General features: G+C 48.4%; 1 protein-coding gene across 1 annotated transcript in view; it reads left to right on the forward strand.

Moving 5' to 3' along the window:
* POLR3H (RNA polymerase III subunit H) overlaps positions 1–21,617 on the forward strand; it is a 155,559-nt gene that overhangs the window by 48,099 nt on the left and 85,843 nt on the right. Inside the window, exons 2-3 of the mRNA XM_063940466.1 lie at positions 1,683–1,811; positions 20,753–20,849. Coding sequence (XP_063796536.1) covers positions 1,701–1,811; positions 20,753–20,849 — 208 coding nt within the window. The 5' untranslated portion in view covers positions 1,683–1,700. The remainder of the gene's footprint in view (positions 1–1,682; positions 1,812–20,752; positions 20,850–21,617) is intronic.

Here is a 21,617-nt window from a genome sequence, read left to right on the forward strand (position 1 = left end):
CAATAATGGAAAAACTAGATGCTTGACTCTATGCGCACTGAAAGCTGGTGTTCCGATCATGCTTCTGTGGAACATGACTTCACCCAAGTTATGCAACGGAACCCGTGGCATAACTTGAGTTAAAGATGTTACATAAAGATTGGTGTCATTGTGGTACGATCTGATCAGTAACATCTTTAACTCACATTGTGGGGTTTATAATGCACGTTTGGTTATTTGGATAAGAAGCTGATAGATGCATCAATAACATTAAACTCTACATCATCTAATACTATCCAACGTAGTGTATAATCATTTATGAGCGAGAGACAGATTCACAGCCAAAGGAACATACTCGTACGGATAAACTGCATAGAACAATTAAATTCTTTATTATTGCTGTACTTGCATTGACAGTGTGAGATGGACACAATAATGATTCAATATTTCTAAAAAAGAAACTATGTGAAATCACTGTTAAATTGAAACAAATGTAGCAAACTGATACACACGGTGCTGTCAACTCTACAGTGAAATAAACACACAAGTGAAATTGTCTGAGCTGAATAGCCAAGAATATTAGATAACTCTAAAAATATTTCATAAACGAGACACGAACATCAATTTACCGGTATATAAATTTATTATGAGAATTGAATAACACGAAGACCTTCAGTGTGCAGAATTTTATTTTTAATCACAACTTTTTTTTCTTCACACTTATCTTTTTGATTTTAATCTATATTTCGCTAGCTTTTAAAATGTAGACTATAGAATAAAAGTTATGTTTTATTTGTTGTTTATTACTGAGCACCACTCTAGGGCAGTCGATTTTTCTCCTATACCAGTGGAGGCCAACGCGTGGCTCTTGAGCCACATGTGGCTCTTTCTTTATTCAAATGTGGCTCCCAACACTGAAAGTCACGTCACCACCAGAGATCTGTAAACCGCTGCACTCCAGCCAGACATGCAGCAGCATTACGTAGACTGAGAATTGAGGGAGCCAAATACACATGGGGGAGCTGTCTGGAGTGACACAAGAGGCTGCTGGCTGGAGTGACACAGGCGGGTGCTGGGGGAAATGAAGTGTATTATGTGAATCTGACTTTTTCAATATATATTATGCGGATCTGGCATATCAGTTATTTGATGTACTGTAGAAGTGGCTTTTTCATTGTATTTTATGTTGGATCTGTCTTTTTCAATGTATTTCATACCAGGGGCGTGGCCTAGCAGGCACAAGGTCACACCCCATTTTGCACGTGCATCTTCGGCTCGAAGTCGGCTCTTTGATATACCTAACAAGATTTCTTGGCTCTTTGTCTCTGACTGGTTGGCCACCCCTGTCCTATACCCTTTCCCGAGTATTTCCAATTGATATCTCTCTGCCTGTGGTAGCACCCCCCTGACATGAATACATAATGTTTGGAGCCATTATTAAAATGGGTGTTCAGTCCTTTAATATATACAAACCAGTGCGACCAGTAATATAATCCATATAACCATCTTTAATTGGTTGAGCAACTAGGGCAGTACTGGATGTCTAAATTGAATACATGTCTTATTGTCTTTAATGATTTTGTAAGTGAATTATGTTGCAATATATTTAATTAGTAGGCTGCGGCATATAATGTTGGGGTTTTTTTTTGTTTTGTTTTTTAATTTCCTTTTTTTATTTTGTTTCCTCTCTTCTTCTAATAAAGTCCTTGCCACTGTTCGCGATGTTTGTCCTAGTAGAGATGATGGACACTGTGCGGACAACTCCGTGGCAGTTTGAACGCAAACTAAATGATTCAATCGCAGAAGAGCTGAACAAGAAATTGGCCAATAAGGTGGGAAACTTTAAATATAAGTTGTTCTCAGGCGTCAAGCTAAAGCTATGGATTCACTCCATCTTTTTTGTGGTTTGAGTTAAGTGTAAAGCTGAGTACAAACATATACAATCAAGCTTTTAATTTCAGCATTCGATCGAACGTCCCCAAACTACAGCCTATATGCACCTACACACCTATACAATTTTACTTGCAATGTTCGATCTCCTCCCGTACAAACTATCGCAAGAAAATGATTGTACCACTGTACACATTCTCCTGAATCTGGCTACAGTCACGTCCGATGTGAACCAAATAACCCTACTGCACTTTTGTTCTTATATGGCCCGTCCAGACGGCTGAATATTAAACTGCACATAAGATTCACCAGTTCTGGTATGAATGGTCAACACTATTGGTCGACATTGGAATGGTCGACACATGAAAAGGTCGACATGTTTTAAAAAAAACTTTTTTTGGTGTCTTTTTCTGCGTAAAATGACGGGGAACCCCAATTAGGGCACCGCGTCCCCTCGCTTTGCTCGCCATGCTTCGTGCAAGGTGCTTCGCTCTGCTACCGCTGCGCTCGGCACAGGTTACCATTCCCAATCATAGTACACGTGGATCGTAAAATATGGAAAAGTTCCACAATTTTTTTTTAAAACTCATGTCGACCTTTTCATGTGTCGACTATTTTCATGTATCGTCAATGTTGACCTAATGACTGTCGACCATAACATGGTCAACCATCCAAACGGATACCAGATTCGCCTGACTGAGGCCAAATGTTGCAGAACATTTTTATCCGTTTATCGATCATATAACACAAATTGGGACAGCGTACACACCTATACAATCCAATGGCCATTCGCCCAAGGTCTAAAGAACGGCCAGACTTTTGTATAGGTGTGTACCCAGCTTTACACAGTAAAGAGAATTGGTCAGGTGGGACTTAATATTGATATAACAATAAATGGATTGATGGTGTTTGTGTTTAAATAGTCTTCAATGTATAAACGTTTCTTTTTTTTTTTTGGGTCAAATTACAGAAAAGTCATATTTCAACAGTAATTTACTTGGAAATGGTTTTGTTGAGTAGTACCGATTACTGCATGTGTATTTAAGTTAGGATCGATTCCTCCCATGCACCAACTGTGTACTTACATAGGGGCTAATCAGGTTGGATCGCAAATCTCGTTCCATCCAGAATTATTGCGATTGCCCCTCGTGCGCATGCACAGCGCCTGTCCTGCACTTGTGCCGGCACTTTCTTTTGGGGGGGGGGGGGGGGGGGGTGGCGGCGCGGCAGTGCAGTAAATGCAATTACTTTTGTCCGTCAATCAGGCAGAGGCAGTCTCGGGGGAGGGAGGGGGGCGGCAACGCTCCGTTTCCAGGGTGGAGACGGAGCATTGCGGGGGCGGTGTGGCGGGAGGGGGGGCGTGGCAACTATGATGCAGGTAGGAAAAATTTCTTAGTGGCACTGTGTGTGCGCACCGAAGGCCAAAAAAAGTGTGTGTGATACACAAATGGGGGCCAAATACAAATATACCCTCAGTAGTGCAGTGCCAGATACACATATGCCACCAATAGTGCCAGATACAACTATGGGGGTCATTCCGAGTTGATCGCTAGCTGCCGTTGTTCGCAGCGCAGCGATCAGACTAAAATTCGGCACTTCTGCGCATGGTGCGCACTGCGCACGCGCGACGTACTTTTCACAAAAGCCGATGCAGTTTTACACAAGCTCGAGCAACGCTTTTCAGTCGCACTGCTGATCGTTGAGTGATTGACAGGAAGTGGGTGTTTCTGGGTGGTAACTGACCGTTTTCGGGGAGTGTGCTGAAAAACGCAGGTATGCCAGATAAAAACGCAGGAGTGGCTGGGGAAACGGGGGAGTGGCTGGCCGAACGCAGGGCGTGTTTGTGACGTCAAAACAGGAACTAAATAGTCTGAAATGATCGCAAGCTAGGAGTAGGTCTGGAGCTACTCTGAAACTGCACAATCTTTTTTTGTAGCAGCGCTGCGATCCTTTCGTTCGCACTTCTGCTAAGCTAAGATACACTCCCAGAGGGTGGTGGCTTAGCGTTTGCACTGCTGCTAAAAGCAGCTAGCGAGCGATCAACTCGGAATGAGGGCCTATGCCACCAGTAGTGCAGTGTCAGATACACATATGCCCCTAAAAGTGCCAGATAAACATATGCCCCCAATGTGATCGCCGCCTCTGCTGCCTGGCTGTGTGTGAGGGCAGGAGATCGCTGCGCACGCCTCTCCTGCTCCTCAGTCCAGTCTCCGACGGCACGCGTATCTTAAATCAGGCCAATGAGCCAATCAGAGCTCCTGTTGGCTGCGGGTCCACGAGCTCTGATTGGCTCACGAACCGGCGCTGCATGCAAGGTGGTCCGGCCGCAAAAGGACCCTTGTCCCCGGGCCGCAAAAGGATGCGGTAGGGGCCGCATGTGGGCCGCGAGTTTGACACCCCTGCACTAGAAGGTGATACATAGAGTGGCAAAGTATGGTAGTTAGCGCCGGGGAGGGGAAGAGTACGGGGACGTTGGGTGGCCTCAGCATTGTGTTTGAGGAGTATGTACTAAATTAAGTGTTAAGTGTAATGTGTAGGTACAGGAATTGTGGTTATAAAATGGTTTTGCCTTACACCCCTCATCCCTGCTTCATGGTCTGCTGCGTATTAGTGAATAAATAGGGGAAACATTATGAAAACCAAGTAAAAGGAAATAGATAATGTTACTAATATCAACCACGATTTCTGCAGCAGGATACATTGGTGTCCACAGGAAAACATTGGGGTGTAGAGTGGATCTTGATCCAGAGGCACCAACAGGCTAAAGCTTTAGGCAGACCCAGGATACATTGGGGCCTCCGCTATACCCCGCCTCCAGGCACTGGAGCTCAGTTTTTTTTTTTTTTTTTAGTTGGTGCTTGCAGGTCACCTAACAGGAGGGCTGCACTGGGCAGCCCTGAAAATGCCTTTCCAAGAATTGGGCTGTCAGCGCTGTATGTCAGGAGACACTTCAGCGCTGCAGCTCCATCACCTACCAAGCGGTGTCGCAAACTCCCGCTGCTCTGTTGTCGGTTACTTGCGGCGGAGACGCTACGGCTTAGGCACACAGTCGCCGACCGCTCACGTGGATCGCGTGGCTGCTACGGGGAGGAGGTAAGAGGGTCCCCCAGGCGGCACCCGCCATAAAATTGCTTTCCATCCGCGACCTAGGGAGAAGGGTTGCGGGGCTGGTTGGACACTGTCACCGAGCAGGGACCCCACTAGACCGCCATGGCGTAAGAGTACAGGTTGGGTTTACTAACGCCCCATTTAATAAGGCTTTGTAGTACCGGCGGTGGAAGTCCAGTAGAGGGGAATCGGCGCTTGACCCGTAGCCTTTCCCCCAGCCCAGGGCACCATCTCTGAGTAGATTATCCCGGCCTGGAGCTGCCTCACACTCTCCCTCATTCCCTGACAGAGACGCCGGGCGCCCTCTTCTTAGCATAGTTGCTACTGGTCTCTGGGATTGCAGGGCAAGGTCTCCCTTGTAAAGCCGTCTGTATACAGCGCTGTGACTTTACAAACACATGAGTATTCTACGTATTTTTATACAGACAGCGTTCGTTAAGAAAGAGTGTACCTGTTACAGAATATATTGTGCGAGTATTCTTCTCGGATTTATTTGCTCTGTTGTTGCATTCTCGTATAATGTCGAACAGAAAGGGCAGTAAATCAGTGGAAGCTCCTGCATCATGCAGAGCATGCTTCATGGTTTTACCAGAGGGGGAAGTGTTATATATGATGGTCTGTGTACTAAATGTCATATGCCTCCCAGTCAGTCCACAGCTCATGCAATAGAGCACCCTGTGCTGCATTCACCAACCTACTGGGTACACTGGTGAAACGCATAAGCGCCCCCTATGGGACCACCGGTGCAGTGCACCTCATATGTCCCTATGGTTAGTCCGCCTTGAGTGGAGAAACTGTCTAACCAACTGCAGCAATGTATTAGTCTTTGGTTTAACAGAAACTTACATCAGGTCACTCCCGTGTCTCTAGGCCCTCTAAGCGGACTGCTTCCTCCTTGCAATCCAAAATCCTCTGATGTTCCATCTGAAGAGGAGGGGGAGCATACGGTCCTGACAGACACTGAATCCTGTGTTATTGCTGAGGATTCTCCCCTGCAGATTGATGTCCTAGCCTTAGTGGTTGCTAAGAAGCATTTCCTTCAAAGAGGAGGATTTCACTACTGTGGCAAATAAAACTGATAAGTTTATACAGCAGAAGGTGGTTAAAACCTTATTAACCCATTCTGATCATTTTGTAGATATCAGACGGGAACCCTGATTAATCCAGGGAGGAAATTCCCTCTACCAAAAACGGGCCTTGGCTCGCTATCCCCTCCCTGCAGAGTCATGTAACAATGGGAAACTTCACCACTGGTGGATTCTCTCTTCACCCGCCTTATGGTCTCATTCACTCTGCCTGTCAACACTGTTACCTCACTGAAGGAACCGCGTAGGTAGGGATGCCTGAAGTCTGTATACTCCCTTACTGGAGCCATTCATAGACCTACTATAGCTGCCTCCTGGGCTGCAATTGAGGCGTGGGTTCAGGCATTAGAGGAAGAGCTGCCCGAGGACATATCTGACAATGCCAGACAATACCGGTCTCACAATACCACCGCCACCTGATACGTTCAGGAGACGTCCTCTGAGGTGGGTGTATTGGCTGCCAAGGCTTCGATCACATCTGTCCTGGTTCGCTGCATACTGTGGTTGAGGTCATGGAAAGTGGACCTGAACTCCAAATGACCTTGGAGGTACTCTCCTTCACTGGGGACGTTGTTTGGGGTATACCTAAATAAAATAGTGTCTGAAATAGCAGCTGCTAAGACTGCTTTTCTCCCCACTACTAATCCTTCTGCACAGAAGGCAATAGGTACTACTTTCCGTTCCTTTCGGCCTCAAGGGAATGCAAGAGGTCAGGCATACACGAGACAATCTCGTGCTTCCAAAACCACAAAGCCCAAGGCCAAACAATCCTGGGCAGCCTGTCAGCCTGCTTTAAAACATGACAAGCCTGCTGCATGACGGGGCGGGCCTCCTTCTGGGGTACAACAAATAAATAAAGAAATCTTTCTAAGGCGCTGCAAAATGGAGCAGCAGAAGACAGTACAAATAGGTCACCAACCTACAAAAACAATATGTAACAGAAAAATACTGTCTCACTTTCTGCGCTCCAAATGTCCCCTTGTTTTAAACGATCCTCACAGCGATGTCATGATATGCATGAAAAAAAAAGAAAAGCAAAATACAATAATGTAATCCTGTATGGACACTACAGTTCTTTCCACTGTGTAAAGGGGAAACTAGGTGATGACGATGGTCCCAGAAAAGAGATACGACGTCCACCTTCTTATGGGGTCACCCAAAAGTGATGCCGTGAAGATACGGTAATGAATCCTTACGTGTATGCTTACTTGAAAAAGTGAGTTAGAAAGCACATAAAGGTTTCTTTTCCGTGGATATTTTCTCTAACGTCCTAGTGGATGCTGGGGACTCCGTAAGGACCATGGGGAATAGACGGGCTCCGCAGGAGACAGGGCACTCTAAGAAAGAATTAGGTCTACTGGTGTGCACTGGCTCCTCCCTCTATGTCCCTCCTCCAGACTTCTGTTAGAATCTGTGCCCGGACAGAGCTGGGTGCACTTTAGTGAGCTCTCCTGAGCTTGCTAATAAGAAAGTATTTTGTTAGGTTTTTTTATTTTCAGAGAGATCTGCTGGCAACAGACTCTCTGCTACGTGGGACTGAGGGGAGAGAAGCAAACCTACTAACTGCGGCTAGGTCGTGCTTCTTAGGCTACTGGGCACCATTAGCTCCAGAGGGATCGAACACAGGAACTCACCCTTGGTCGTCCGATCCCGGAGCCGCGCCGCCGTCCCCCTCGCAGAGCCAGAAGCAAGAAGCCGGCGAGAGAAGTAAGAAGACGTCAAAAGCGGCGGCAGAATACTCCTGTCTTCATATGAGGTAGCGCACAGCACTGCAGCTGTGCGCCATTGCTCCCATATTACACCCACACACTCCGGTCACTGTAGGGTGCAGGGGGGGGGGGGGCGCCCTGGGCAGCAATTAAGTACCTCTGGCATAAATAGAGCATATGTACAGTTGGGCACTGTATATATGCATGAGCCCCCGCCATTATTTTGCACAAAATCGCGGGACAGAAGCCCGCCGCTGAGGGGGCGGGGCTTCTTCCTCAGCACTCACCAGCGCCATTTTCTCTCCACAGCTCCGCTGAGAGGAAGCTCCCCAGGCTCTCCCCTGCAGAATCACGGTAGAAAGAGGGTAAAAAGAGAGGGGGGCACATAAATTTAGCGCAAAATCACAAATACAGCAGCTACTGGGTAAACACTAAGTTACTGTGTAATTCCTGGGTTATATAACGCTGGGGTGTGTGCTGGCAAACTCTCTCTCTGTCTCTCCAAAAGGCCTTGTGGGGGGTCTGTCCTCAAATAGAGCATCCCCTGTGTGTGTGGTGTGTCGGTACGATTGTGTCGACATGTTTGACGAGGAAGGCTATGTGGAAGCAGAGCAGGTGCAAATGAATGACGTGTCTCCGCCGACGGCGCCGACACCTGATTGGATGGATATGTGGAAGGTGTTAAATGATCATGTAAACTCCTTACATAAAAGGTTGGATAAAGCTGATGCCTTGGGACAGTCGGGGTTTCAGCCCATGCCTGATCCTACAGTGCAGAGGCCGTCAGGGTCTCAGAAGCGCCCACTATCCAAAATGGTTGACACAGATATCGACACGGATTCTGACTCCAGTGTCGATGACGATGATGCAAAATTGCAGCCTAAAATGGCTAAAGCCATCCGCTACATGATTATAGCAATGAAGGATGTATTGCACATATCAGAGGTAAACCCTGTCCCTGACAAAAGGGTGTATATGTATGGGGAGAAAAAGCAAGAGGTGACTTTTCCCCCTTCACATGAATTAAATGAATTATGTGAAAAAGCGTGGGATTCCCCCGATAAGAAAGTGCTGATTTCCAAAAGGTTACTTATGGCGTACCCTTTCCCGCCAACGGACAGGATGCGCTGGGAATCCTCCCCTAGGGTAGATAAAGCTCTGACACGCTTATCTAAAAAGGTGGCCCTGCCGTCACAGGATACGGCCGCCCTAAAGGATCCTGCAGATAGGAAGCAGGAAAGTATTCCTGAAGTCTGTTTATGCACACTCAGGTACTATACTGAGGCCGGCAATCGCGTCGGCCTGGATGTGTAGTGCTGTAGCAGCATGGACAGATAATCTGTCTGAGGAAATGGATACCTTAGACAAGGATACCATTTTACTGACCCTGGGGCATATAAAAGACGCTGTCCTATATATGAGGGATGCCCAGAGGGACATTTGCCTACTGGGCTCTAGAATAAATGCAATGTCAATTTCTGCCAGAAGGGTCCTGTGGACTCGGCAATTGACAGGTGATGCCGACTCCAAAAAGCCCATGGAGGTGTTACCTTACAAGGGTGAGGAATTGTTTGGGGACGGTCTCTCGGACCTAGTTTCCATAGCTACGGCTGGGAAGTCAAACTTTTTGCCATATATTCCCTCACAGCCTAAGAAAGCACCGTATTACCAAATGCAGTCCTTTCGATCACAGAGAAGCAAGAAGGTCAGAGGTGCGTCCTTTCTTGCCAGAGGCAGGGGTAGAGGAAAGAAGCTGCACCATACAGCTAGTTCCCAGGAACAGAAGTCCTCCCCGGCTTCCACTAAATCCACCGCATGACGCTGGGGCTCCACAGGAGCCTGGAGCGGTGGGGGCGCGTCTCCGAAATTTTAGCCACCAGTGGGTTCGCTCACAGGTGGATCCCTGGGCTATACAGATTGTGTCTCAGGGATACAAGCTGGAATTCGAAGTGATGCCCCCTCGCCGTTACCTCAAATCGGCCCTGCCAGCTTCCCCCATAGAAAGGGAAGTAGTGTTGGCGGCAATTCACAAGTTATATCTCCAGCAGGTGGTGGTGAAGGTTCCCCTCCTTCAACAAGGAAGAGGATACTATTCCACAATGTTTGTGGTACCGAAACCGGACGGTTCGGTCAGACCCATATTGAATTTAAAATCCCTGAACATTTATCTGAAAAGATTCAAGTTCAAAATGGAATCGCTCAGAGCGGTCATTGCAAGCCTGGAAGAGGGGGCTTTTATGGTGTCTCTGGACATCAAGGATGCTTACTTGCATGTCCCCATTTATCCACCTCATCAGGAGTACCTCAGATTTGTGGTACAGGACTGTCATTACCAATTCCAGACGTTGCCGTTTGGGCTCTCCACGGCACCGAGAATATTTACCAAGGTAATGGCAGAAATGATAGTGCTCCTTCGAAAGCAAGGAGTCACAATTATCCCATACTTGGACGATCTCCTCATAAAGGCAAGGTCCAGAGAGCAGTTGCTAATCAGCGTAGCACACTCTCAGGAAGTGTTGCAACAGCACGGCTGGATTCTGAATATTCCAAAGTCGCAGCTGATTCCTACTACGCGTCTGCCTTTTCTGGGCATGATTCTGGACACGGACCAGAAGAAGGTGTTTCTCCCGGCGGAGAAGGCTCAAGAGCTCGTGACTCTAGTCAGAGACCTCTTAAAACCGAAACAGGTGTCGGTGCATCGCTGCACGCGAGTCCTGGGAAAGATGGTGGCATCATACGAAGCCATTCCCTTCGGCAGGTTCCATGCGAGGATCTTTCAGTGGGATCTGTTGGACAAGTGGTCCGGATCGCATCTTCAGATGCATCGGCTGATCACCCTGTCCCCGAGGGCCAGGGTGTCTCTTCTGTGGTGGCTGCAGAGTGCTCACCTTCTCGAGGGCCGCAGGTTCGGCATACAGGACTGGGTCCTGGTGACCACGGATGCGAGCCTCCGAGGATGGGGGGCAGTCACTCAGGGAAGAAACTTCCAAGGGTTGTGGACAAGTCAGGAGGCTTGTCTGCACATAAATATCCTGGAGCTAAGGGCCATATACAACGCCCTGAGTCAAGCGGAGCCTCTGCTTCGCAACCAACCGGTGCTGATTCAGTCAGACAACATCACCGCAGTGGCTAATGTAAACCGCCAGGGCGGCACAAGAAGCAGAGTGGCGATGGCAGAAGCCACCAGGATTCTTCGTTGGGCGGTGAATCACGTGCAAGCACTGTCAGCAGTGTTCATTCCGGGAGTGGACAACTGGGAAGCAGACTTCCTCAGCAGGCACGACCTCCACCCGGGAGAGTGGGGACTTCATCAAGAAGTCTTCACTCAGATTACAAATCGATGGGAACTGCCACAGGTGGACATAATGGCGTCCCGTCTCAACAAAAAGCTACAAAGGTATTGCGCCAGGTCAAGAGACCCTCAGGCGATAGCTGTGGACGCCCTGGTAACACCGTGGGTGTTCCAGTCGGTCTATGTGTTTCCTCCTCTTCCTCTCATACCCAAGGTGCTGAGAATCGTAAGAAAAAGAGGAGTGAGAACAATACTCATTGTTCCAGATTGGCCAAGAAGGACTTGGTACCCGGAACTGCAAGAAATGCTCACAGAGGACCCATGGCCTCTGCCTCTCGGACAGGACCTGTTGCAACAGGGGCCCTGTCTGTTCCAAGACTTACCGCGGCTGCGTTTGACGGCATGGCGGTTGAACGCAGGATCCTAGCGGAAAAAGGCATTCCGGATGATGTTATTCCTACGCTGATAAAGGCTAGGAAGGACGTGACAGCAAAACACTATCACCGTATATGGCGAAGATATGTTACCTGGTGTGAGGCCAGGAAGGCCCCTACAGAGGAATTCCAGCTGGGCCGGTTCCTGCACTTCCTACAGTCGGGAGTGACTATGGGCCTGAAGTTGGGGTCCACAAAGGTCCAGATTTCGGCCCTATCCATTTTCTTTCAAAAGGAACTGGCTTCTCTTCCTGAAGTTCAGACGTTTGTTAAGGGAGTGCTGCATATTTAGCCCCCTTTTGTGCCACCAGTGGCACCTTGGGATCTCAACGTGGTGTTGGGTTTCCTGAAATCCCACTGGTTTGAGCCACTTAAGACTGTGGAGCTAAAGTATCTCACGTGGAAGGTGGTCATGTTGTTGACCTTGGCTTCGGCTAGGCGTGTGTCAGAATTGGCGGCTTTGTCATGTAAAAGCCCCTATCTGGTTTTCCATATAAACAGGGCAGAATTACGGATTCGTCCGCAATTTCTGCCGAAAGTGGTGTCATCTTTTCATTTGAACCAACCTATTGTGGTGCCTGCGGCTACTCGTGAATTGGAGGATTCCAAGTTGCTTGATGTAGTCAGGGCTTTGAAGATCTATGTAGCCAGGACGGCTGGAGTCAGGAAGACTGACTCGCTGTTTATCCTGTATGCATCCAACAAGCTGGGTGCTCCTGCTTCAAAGCAAACTATTGCTCGCTGGATCTGTAGCACGATTCAGCAGGCTCATTCTGCGGCTGGATTGCCGCATCCAAAATCAGTGAAAGCCCATTCCACAAGGAAAGTGGGCTCTTCTTGGGCGGCTGCCCGAGGGGTCTCGGCATTACAGCTTTGCCGAGCAGCTACTTGGTCGGGTTCAAACACATTTGCTAAGTTCTACAAGTTTGATACCCTGGCTGAGGAGGACCTTGTGTTTGCCCATTCGGTGCTGCAGAGTCATCCGCACTCTCCTGCCCGTTTGGGAGCTTTGGTATAATCCCCATGGTCCTTACGGAGTCCCCAGCATCCACTAGGACGTTAGAGAAAATAAGATTTTACTCACCAGTAAATCTATTTCTCTGACGTCCTAAGTGGATGCTGGGGACTCCGTCAGGACCATGGGGATTAGCGGCTCCGCAGGAGACAGGGCACAAAAGTAAAAGCTTTAGGACTAGGTGGTGTGCACTGGCTCCTCCCCCTATGACCCTCCTCCAAGCCTCAGTTAGGTTTTTGTGCCCGGCCGAGAAGGGTGCAATCTAGGTAGCTCTCCTGAGCTGCTTAGAATAAAAGTATAGACTTAGGTTTTTTTATTTTCAGTGAGTCCTGCTGGCAACAGGCTCACTGCATCGAGGGACTAAGGGGAGAAGAAGCGAACTCACCTGCGTGCAGAGTGGATTGGGCTTCTTGGCTACTGGACATTAGCTCCAGAGGGACGATCACAGGCCCAGCCATGGATGGGTCCCGGAGCCGCGCCGCCGGCCCCCTTACAGAGCCAGAAGAGTGAAGAGGTCCAGAAATCGGCGGCAGAAGGCATCTTGTCTTCAAGAAAGGTAGCGCACAGCACTGCAGCTGTGCGCCATTGCTCTCAGCACACTTCACACTCCGGTCACTGAGGGTGCAGGGCGCTGGGGGGGGGCGCCCTGAGACGCAATGAAAACACTATTTATGGTAAAAAATACATCACATATAGCTCTTGGGCTATATGGATGTATTTAACCCCTGCCATTTTACCTCATAAAAAGCGGGAGAAAGGCCGCCGTGAAGGGGGCGGAGCCTATCTCCTCAGCACACAAGCGCCATTTTCCCTCACAGCTCCGCTGGAAGGACGTCTCCCTGACTCTCCCCTGCAGTCCTGCACTACAGAAACAGGGTAAAAAAGAGAGGGGGGGGGGGCACTAATTTGGCATATAAAAACATATATAGCAGCTATAAGGGAGAAACACTTATTTATAAGGTTGTCCCTATACATATATAGCGCTCTGGTGTGTGCTGGCAAACTCTCCCTCTGTCTCCCCAAAGGGCTAGTGTGGTCCTGTCCTCTATCAGAGCATTCCCTGTGTGTGTGCTGTGTGTCGGTACGCGTGTGTCGACATGTATGAGGAGGAAAATGGTGTGGAGGCGGAGCAATTGCCTGTATTAGTGATGTCACCCCCTAGGGAGTCGACACCTGACTGGATGGTCTTATTTAAGGAATTACGTGATAGTGTCAGCACTTTACAAAAAACTGTTGACGACATGAGACAGCCGGCAAGTCAGTTAGTGCCTGTCCAGGCGTCTCAAACACCGTCAGGGGCTCTAAAGCGCCCATTACCTCAGTCGGTCGACACAGACACAGACACGGACACTGACTCCAGTGTCGACGGTGAAGAAACAAACGTATTTTCCAGTAGGGCCACACGTTACATGATCACGGCAATGAAGGAGGCTTTGCATATTTCTGATACTACAAGTACCACAAAAAAGGGTATTATGTGGGGTGTGAAAAAACTACCCGTAGTTTTTCCTGAATCAGAAGAATTAAATGAAGTGTGTGATGATACGTGGGTCTCCCCCGATAAAAAATTGCTGATATCTAAGAAATTATTGGCATTATACCCTTTCCCGCCAGAAGTTAGGGCGCGTTGGGAAACACCCCCTAGGGTGGATAAGGTACTCACACGCTTATCAAAACAAGTGGCGTTACCGTCTCCTGATACGGCCGCCCTCAAGGAGCCAGTTGATAGGAAGCTGGAAAATGTCCTAAAAAGTATATACACACATACTGGTGTTATACTGCGACCAGCGATTGCCTCAGCCTGGATGTGCAGCGCTGGGGTGGCGTGGTCGGAGTCCCTGACTGAAAATATTGATACCCTGGACAGGGACAGTATTTTATTGACTATAGAGCGTTTAAAAGATGCGTTTCTATATATGCGTGATGCACAGAGGGATATTTGCACATTGGCATCAAGAGTAAGTGCGATGTCCATTTCTGCCAGAAGATGTTTATGGACACGACAGTGGTCAGGTGATGCGGATTCCAAACGGCATATGGAAGTATTGCCGTATAAAGGGGAGGAGTTATTTGGGGTCGGTCTTTCGGACCTGGTGGCCACGGCAACAGCTGGAAAATCCACCTTTTTACCCCAACTCACCTCTCAGCAGAAAAAGACACCGTCTTTTCAGCCTCAGTCCTTTCGTCCCCATAAGGGCAAGCGGGCAAAAGGCCAGTCATATCTGCCCCGGGGTAGAGGAAAGGGAAAAAGACTGCAGCAGACAGCCTCTTCCCAGGAACAGAAGCCCTCCACCGCTTCTGCCAAGTCCTCAGCATGACGCTGGGGCCTTACAAGCGGACTCAGGTGCGGTGGGGGGTCGTCTCAAGAGTTTCAGCGCGCAGTGGGCTCACTCGCAAGTGGACCCCTGGATCCTACAGGTAGTATCCCAGGGGTACAGATTGGAATTCGAGACGTCTCCCCCTCGCAGGTTCCTGAAGTCTGCTTTACCAACGTCTCCCTCCGACAGGGAGGCAGTATTGGAAGCAATTCACAAGCTGTATTCCCAGCAGGTGATAATCAAAGTACCCCTCCTACAACAGGGAAAGGGGTATTATTCCACACTATTTGTGGTACCGAAGCCAGACGGCTCGTGAGACCTATTCTAAATCTGAAATCTTTGAACACTTACATACAAAGGTTCAAATTCAAGATGGAGTCACTCAGAGCAGTGATAGCGAACCTGGAAGAAGGGGACTATATGGTGTCCCTGGACATCAAGGATGCTTACCTTCATGTCCCAATTTGCCCTTCTCACCAAGGGTACCTCAGGTTCGTAGTACAGAACTGTCATTATCAGTTTCAGACGCTGCCGTTTGGATTGTCCACGGCACCCCGGGTCTTTACCAAGGTAATGGCCGAAATGATGATTCTTCTTCGAAGAAAAGGTGTCTTAATTATCCCTTACTTGGACGATCTCCTGATAAGGGCAAAGTCCAGGGAACAGTTGGAGGTCGGAGTAGCACTATCTCGGGTACTGCTAGAACAGCACGGGTGGATTCTAAATATTCCAAAATCGCAGCTGATCCCGACGACACGTCTGCTGTTCCTAGGGATGATTCTGGACACAGTCCAGAAAAAGGTGTTTCTCCCGGAGGAGAAAGCCAGGGAGTTATCCGAGCTAGTCAGGAACCTCCTAAAACCAGGAAAAGTGTCAGTGCATCATTGCACAAGGGTCCTGGGAAAAATGGTGGCTTCTTACGAAGCGATTCCATTCGGCAGATTTCACGCAAGAACTTTTCAGTGGGATCTGCTGGACAAATGGTCCGGATCGCATCTTCAGATGCATCAGCGGATAACCCTGTCTCCGAGGACAAGGGTGTCTCTTCTGTGGTGGCTGCAGAGTGCTCATCTACTAGAGGGCCGCAGATTCGGCATTCAGGATTGGATCCTGGTGACCACGGATGCCAGCCTGAGAGGCTGGGGAGCAGTCACACAGGGAAGAAATTTCCAGGGAACGTGGTCAAGTCTAGAGACTTCTCTCCACATAAATATACTGGAGCTAAGGGCAATTTACAATGCTCTATGCCTAGCAAGACCTCTGCTTCAAGGTCAGCCGGTGCTGATCCAGTCGGACAACATTACGGCAGTCGCCCACGTAAACAGACAGGGCGGCACAAGAAGCAGGAGGGCAATGGCAGAAGCTGCAAGGATTCTTCGCTGGGCGGAAAATCATGTGATAGCACTGTCAGCAGTGTTCATTCCGGGAGTGGACAACTGGGAAGCAGACTTCCTCAGCAGGCACGACCTCCACCCGGGAGAGTGGGGACTTCACACGGAAGTCTTCCACATGATTGTGAACCATTGGGAAAAACCAAAGGTGGACATGATGGCGTCCCGCCTCAACAAAAAACTGGACAGGTATTGCGCCAGGTCAAGGGACCCTCAGGCAATAGCTGTGGACGCTCTGGTAACACCGTGGGTGTACCAGTCAGTGTATGTGTTCCCTCCTCTTCCTCTCATACCCAAGGTACTGAGAATTATAAGACGGAGAGGAGTAAGAACTATACTCGTGGCTCCGGATTGGCCAAGGAGGACTTGGTACCCGGAACTTCAAGAGATGCTCACAGAGGACCCATGGCCTCTGCCGTTAAGAAGGGACTTGCTTCAGCAAGGACCCTGTCTGTTCCAAGACTTACCGTGGCTGCGTTTGACGGCATGGCGGTTGAACGCCGGATCCTAACGGAAAAAGGCATTCCGGAAGAGGTCATACCTACCCTGGTCAACGCCAGGAAGGAGGTGACCGCACAACATTATCACCGCATTTGTCGAAAATATGTTGCGTGGTGTGAGGCCAGGAAGGCCCCCACGGAGGAATTTCAACTCGGTCGATTCCTGCATTTCCTGCAAACAGGAGTGTCTATGGGCCTCAAATTGGGGTCCATTAAGGTTCAAATTTCGGCCCTGTCGATTTTCTTCCAGAAAGAATTGGCTTCAGTTCCTGAAGTCCAGACATTCGTCAAGGGAGTACTGCCTATACAACCCCCTTTTGTGCCTCCAGTGGCACCGTGGGATCTCAACGTAGTTCTGGGATTCCTCAAATCACATTGGTTTGAACCGCTCAAATCTGTGGATTTGAAATATCTCACATGGAAAGTGACCATGCTGTTGGCCCTGGCCTCTGCCAGGCGAGTGTCAGAATTGGCGGCTTTGTCTCACAAAAGCCCATATCTGATTTTCCATTCGGACAGGGCAGAACTGCGGACTCGTCCCCAGTTTCTCCCTAAGGTGGTGTCAGCGTTTCACCTGAACCAACCTATTGTGGTGCCTGCGGCTACTAGGGACTTGGAGGACTCCAAGTTGCTAGATGTTGTCAGGGCCCTGAAAATATATATTTCCAGGACGGCTGGAGTCAGGAAAACTGACTCGCTGTTTATCCTGTATGCACCCAACAAGCTGGGTGCTCCTGCTTCTAAGCAGACGATTGCTCGTTGGATTTGTAGTACAATTCAGCTTGCACATTCTGTGGCAGGCCTGCCACAGCCAAAATCTGTAAATGCCCATTCCACAAGGAAGGTGGGCTCATCTTGGGCGGCTGCCCGAGGGGTCTCGGCTTTACAACTTTGCCGAGCTGCTACTTGGTCAGGGGCAAACACGTTTGCTAAATTCTACAAATTTGATACCCTGGCTGAGGAGGACCTGGAGTTCTCTCATTCGGTGCTGCAGAGTCATCCGCACTCTCCCGCCCGTTTGGGAGCTTTGGTATAATCCCCATGGTCCTGACGGAGTCCCCAGCATCCACTTAGGACGTCAGAGAAAATAAGAATTTACTTACCGATAATTCTATTTCTCGTAGTCCGTAGTGGATGCTGGGCGCCCATCCCAAGTGCGGATTGTCTGCAATACTTGTACATAGTTATTGTTACAAAAATCGGGTTATTATTGTTGTGAGCCATCTTTTCAGAGGCTCCTCTGTTATCATGCTGTTAACTGGGTTCAGATCACAAGTTGTACAGTGTGATTGGTGTGGCTGGTATGAGTCTTACCCGGGATTCAAAATCTTTCCTTATTGTGTACGCTCGTCCGGGCACAGTATCCTAACTGAGGCTTGGAGGAGGGTCATAGGGGGAGGAGCCAGTGCACACCACCTAGTCCTAAAGCTTTTACTTTTGTGCCCTGTCTCCTGCGGAGCCGCTAATCCCCATGGTCCTGACGGAGTCCCCAGCATCCACTACGGACTACGAGAAATAGAATTATCGGTAAGTAAATTCTTATTTTCTCATAGTCCGTAGTGGATGCTGGGCGCCCGTCCCAAGTGCGGACTTTCTGCAATACGTGTATATAGTTATTGCTTAATAAAGGCTTACGTTATGTTGGCATCCATTGTTGATGCTCTATTGTTGTTCATACTGTTGACTGGGTAAGTTTTCACAAGTTATACGGTGTGATTGGTGTGGCTGGTATGAATCTTACCCTGGATTCCAAAATCCTTTCCTTGTAATGTCAGCTCTTCCGGGCACAGTTTCCTTAACTGAGGTCTGGAGGAGGGGCATAGAGGGAGGAGCCAGTGCACACCAGTAGTACTAAATCTTTCTTAGCAGTCTCCTGCGGAGCCCGTCTATTCCCCATGGTCCTTACGGAGTCCCCAGCATCCACTACGGACTACGAGAAATAGATTTACCGGTGAGTAAAATCTTATTTTCAAGGCCGTTGGGTCAAGGAGGAATCACTCCTTCCAATAAATATTGTGGAGCTGAGGGCAGTGTTCAATGAACTATTTATCACCCTACCTCTAGTACAGAACAGGCCTGTTCAAGTATGATCAGACAATGCCACCACAGTGGCATACATAAACCATCAAGGCGGCACTCAAAGCCGCTTGGCAGTAATGGAAGTGTAAAAAATCCTGTGTTGGGCGGAATGCCATCTGCCAGCCATATCGGCAGTATTTATTCTAGGTGTCCTGAACTGGGAAGCGGACTTCCTCAGTCGCCAGGACGTGCACGCCGGAGAGTTGAGTCTTCATCTGGAAGTCTTTTTCAACTCCTAGTGGACAGATGGGGCCTACTAGATGTAGACCTGATGGCGTCTCGACACAATCACAAGGTTCCGGTCTTTGAATCAAGGACGAGGGATCCTCAAGCAGCGTTTGTGGACGCACTGGTGGTTCCATGGAACTTTCGGCTGCCTTACATGTTCCCTCCAATGTCACTCCTGCCCAGGGTACTACGGAAGATCAACAAGAAGGAGGAATACTACTTCTAGTCACCCCAGCGTGGCCTCGAAGGCATTGGTTCTCAGACCTGCAGGGTCTGTCGACAGATAACCCCCTTCTACTTCCACAGCGCCCGGACCTCCTCATGCAGGCCCCTTGTTTCTACCCAGACCTGGCCAGACTGGCTTTGACGGCATGGCTCTTGAAGCATCACTCATGAGGGCCAAAGGTTTTTCTGAAAATGTTTATCAGCCTATGTTGAAAGCCCGCAAACCGGCCTCTGCCCGGATTTATTACAGGGTTTGTAATTCTTACTTCACGTGGTATGCTGATAAGAAATATGATGTCTACATTCAGAATGTCCAGAATCTGGTTTTTCTGCAATGAGGCCTTGACTCAGGTCTCCGTCTGGCCTCCCTCAAGGTTCACATATCTGCCTTGTGGGTATGGTTTCAGAGAAAAATTGCATCTATACCTAATGTTCATACTTTCACTCAGGGTGTTCTTCGGATTCAGCCTCCCTATGTCCCCCTGTGGCTCCATGGGATTTAACTGTGGGACTGAAATCCCTGCAAGAGTCTCCATTTAAACCTCTTGAGTCAGCGGACCTTAAATGGCTCACGGCCAAGGTCCCGTTCTTGCTGGCTATTGCCTCGCCAAGACAGGTGTCTGACTTAGGTGCTTTGTTCTGTCGTTCACCCTATTTGGTTTTTCACAGAGACCGGGCAGTTCATTGATATTTCCGACTCCTGGGATGCTTCCTTTGGACATCGGGTTTTCATACACGCTAAGGTGCATCCCCTCCCTTGGGGAACTGCTTTAGGACATCACTGATGTTTTCCTGTTAAAACCAATGTATCCTGCTGCAGAAAATAGTTATGGTAGACTTACCATTGTTAACTCTCTTTCTGTGAGGTACATTTTTTTCCACAGGGCGCCCACCCTTGACGAACCTTGCTTCTATGGGTTTGTATGGCATTAGCCGCTGGTATCTTCTCCTTTCGTGACAATGTGGTTCTATGAGACTAACATCTGCCTTCTCTCTTGCCTGCTCCTGCATTAGACTGGTTAACAAAACTGAGCTCCAGTGCCTGGAGGTGGGGTTTATAGAGGAGGCCCCAATGCATCCTGGGACAGCCTAAAGCTTTAGCCAGTTGATGCCTCTGGATCAAGATCCACTCTACACCCCGATTGTTTTCCGGTGGAACCAATGTACCTCGCAGAAAGAGAGTTAACAATGGTAAGTCTGTCATAACTCTATTTTTTACTTTGTGCTGCACATAAAAATGACAGATTAGGTCAGATAGAAACATAGAATTTGACGGCAGATAAGAACCACTTGGCCCCTCCTCGTCTGCCCCTTCACGTGTTTCTGTTTTAATAAACTTCATGCAATGATTTTTATTTTATTTTTTTAATTCTCTGTTGTGACACTTTTATAATGCAGTGTCTTTATTTGTTTGCATTTAGAGAAGACAAAAACTTGACTGGTAATTTACATGTTACGTCTTATTATTCATGACCATTTCTTGTTCTAAACTCTCCCAGGTTGTATATAATGTGGGCCTTTGTATTTGCCTACATGACATTACTAAACTGGAAGACTCTTATATTTTCCCTGGCGATGGAGCTTCTCACACCAAAGGTTAGTGCTAGATATTATCTGTTTGTTTCCTGCCTTTCAATCGGTATCCGGTCTCTAGGTCGACCACACTTAATTCGACCCCTTTTGGTCGACATGGTTTCTAGGTCAACATGCCAAAAGGTCGACATGAGTTTTTTTTTTTTTCATTGTTGGAACTTTTTCATGCTTCACAATCCACGTGGACTACGATTGGGAACGGTAACCTGGGCGACGCAAGTCATGCGAGGGGACACGGTGCACTAATTGGGGTTCCCGGTCACTCTAAGAAGAAAATGGCACCAATTTTTTTGTGTCGACCTATTTTAGGTGTCGACTTAGTCTCTGTTGACCAGTAGTAGTCGACCTAGTGACTGTTGACCTAAGTATGGTTGACCCTATGAACTACTCCGCTTTCAAACGCTTTAACATTACATTATTAAGTGGGAAAATTTGGGCGGAAACCTGGGGTGCCTCAGGACACTTGCAGGGGTGCTTTGTATTGGATCCAGGACCAATGCAAATTATTTATGGTCAGTGCAATAGGCAAAACCAGTGTGCTGGTGACTGTCAATAATAAAATATGTGGACAAGCCGAAGCAAACTTTGTTCCTCACCACACAATTGAACCTAAGGATGACATATAAACACAATTTACTTTTAATATTTCTTTCTCTTACGTCCTAGAGGATGCTGGGGTCCATTTAGTACCATGGGTATAGATGGTTCCGCAGGAGCCTTCGGCACTTTAAGACTTTTCAACATTGTAAACTAGCTCCTCCCTCTATGCCC

Source organism: Pseudophryne corroboree, chromosome 9, assembly GCF_028390025.1.
Source record: "Pseudophryne corroboree isolate aPseCor3 chromosome 9, aPseCor3.hap2, whole genome shotgun sequence".
Taxonomy (NCBI): Eukaryota; Metazoa; Chordata; class Amphibia; order Anura; family Myobatrachidae; genus Pseudophryne; species Pseudophryne corroboree.